The sequence below is a fragment of the Arachis ipaensis genome, chromosome B04, assembly GCF_000816755.2.
Source record: "Arachis ipaensis cultivar K30076 chromosome B04, Araip1.1, whole genome shotgun sequence".
Taxonomy (NCBI): Eukaryota; Viridiplantae; Streptophyta; class Magnoliopsida; order Fabales; family Fabaceae; genus Arachis; species Arachis ipaensis.
This window is the reverse complement of record NC_029788.2, coordinates 110505925-110507152: the sequence shown is the minus strand read 5'-3', so window position 1 is coordinate 110507152 and position 1228 is coordinate 110505925. Positions and strand designations below refer to the sequence as shown.

Here is a 1228-nt window from a genome sequence, read left to right as displayed (position 1 = left end):
CAAGGCCCCATAATGGCAGTTTACATCCATCCTCAGATGTACAGTCATTTTGGTGATTTGATTGAAAAAGAAAAAGAAAATAGAAAGAAAGAGGATAGTGACAGGGTTATGAGGGACTTGATAAACATAACTGTTCTTAGAGGCAAATTACCGAACGTATTGTATCTTCCTTTCTTCTTTATGAAGGGAGATTGATGTTTACATAACCGTTAGCATCCATAGGAAAATACATGTTGGAATGTGCATGCCTGAGTCATCCAGGTTACATCATCTAACAACAGAGCTGGCCCCATTTTTTGAGGTCAATTTAGTCCTTTTGCAGAATGGTGCCTTCACATTTCCACTCGTTCGTCTCAGTCATCTTCAAATTGGCAGCAACTAATTTCTTATTAAAAAGAAAAGAAATAGAATATGAACTGTTACTAACATGGACCAGCTGTTAATGAAGAAGTGGTGGGTATGTTCTTGTGTAATACAATGTGTTTATGTCACTTGATCTTAGTAACCTTTTGCTATTGGTAAGAGATTTGAATCCTTTGATCCTCATGCTGTCAACTGTGCTAACAAATTAATTGAAAAGGATTCTACAATGGGGTCAAACTAAGTTATTCATAGTCATACACCTCCAAAAATTCTATTAAGAAACTAGTCCAATAGCAAATGCAACCTGAATTTGATCCTAATGGGTTGACACAGTAGAACGTAGTGCAATTCAAGTGTCTCATACCGTCCATCGTTCAATTATTTAGGTACAATTATATCTAATTACATTGAACTGAATTATGAATGAATATTAAGGAATGAAAGGATTAGTGGAGTATAGACTTGATAAGCATACTTCAATGTTGAGCCAGTTTAGAGATAGATGCTCAAGCTATCGTGGTTCTGTTAGGGTGTTCGTTGTTTTAGTTTGGATGTCTTTGGAGTTCGGATCGAGGTTAAGAAGCAATCAATTTAGGGTATATACCCAACCACATGCTACACGGGTATAAAAATCAGCCCGCTAATCACATTTGTAATAAGATTTATAAGGAATACAATACCCAAAACAGAATATATTTATAAGGAATATAGTCGAACGTTACAAATGATATAATCAAATATTACTTATATTTATAATTAAAATACGAATAAAATGAAAAACCAGGGGCATGCAAGATCAGATTCGATCTGACCCAAAACTTACCTCAGACTCTTTTTTTTTCCGAATTTGAGTTTGTTATTTTCG

General features: G+C 34.8%; 1 protein-coding gene across 1 annotated transcript in view; it reads left to right on the top strand.

The window, feature by feature from the left end:
* LOC107639600 (stress response protein nst1) overlaps positions 1 to 542 on the top strand; it is a gene marked incomplete in the record, with an annotated part of 6209 nt that extends 5667 nt beyond the window's left edge. Inside the window, 1 exon segment of the mRNA XM_016343146.2 lies at positions 1 to 542. Within this exon segment, the coding sequence (XP_016198632.1) occupies positions 1 to 56 (56 nt within the window).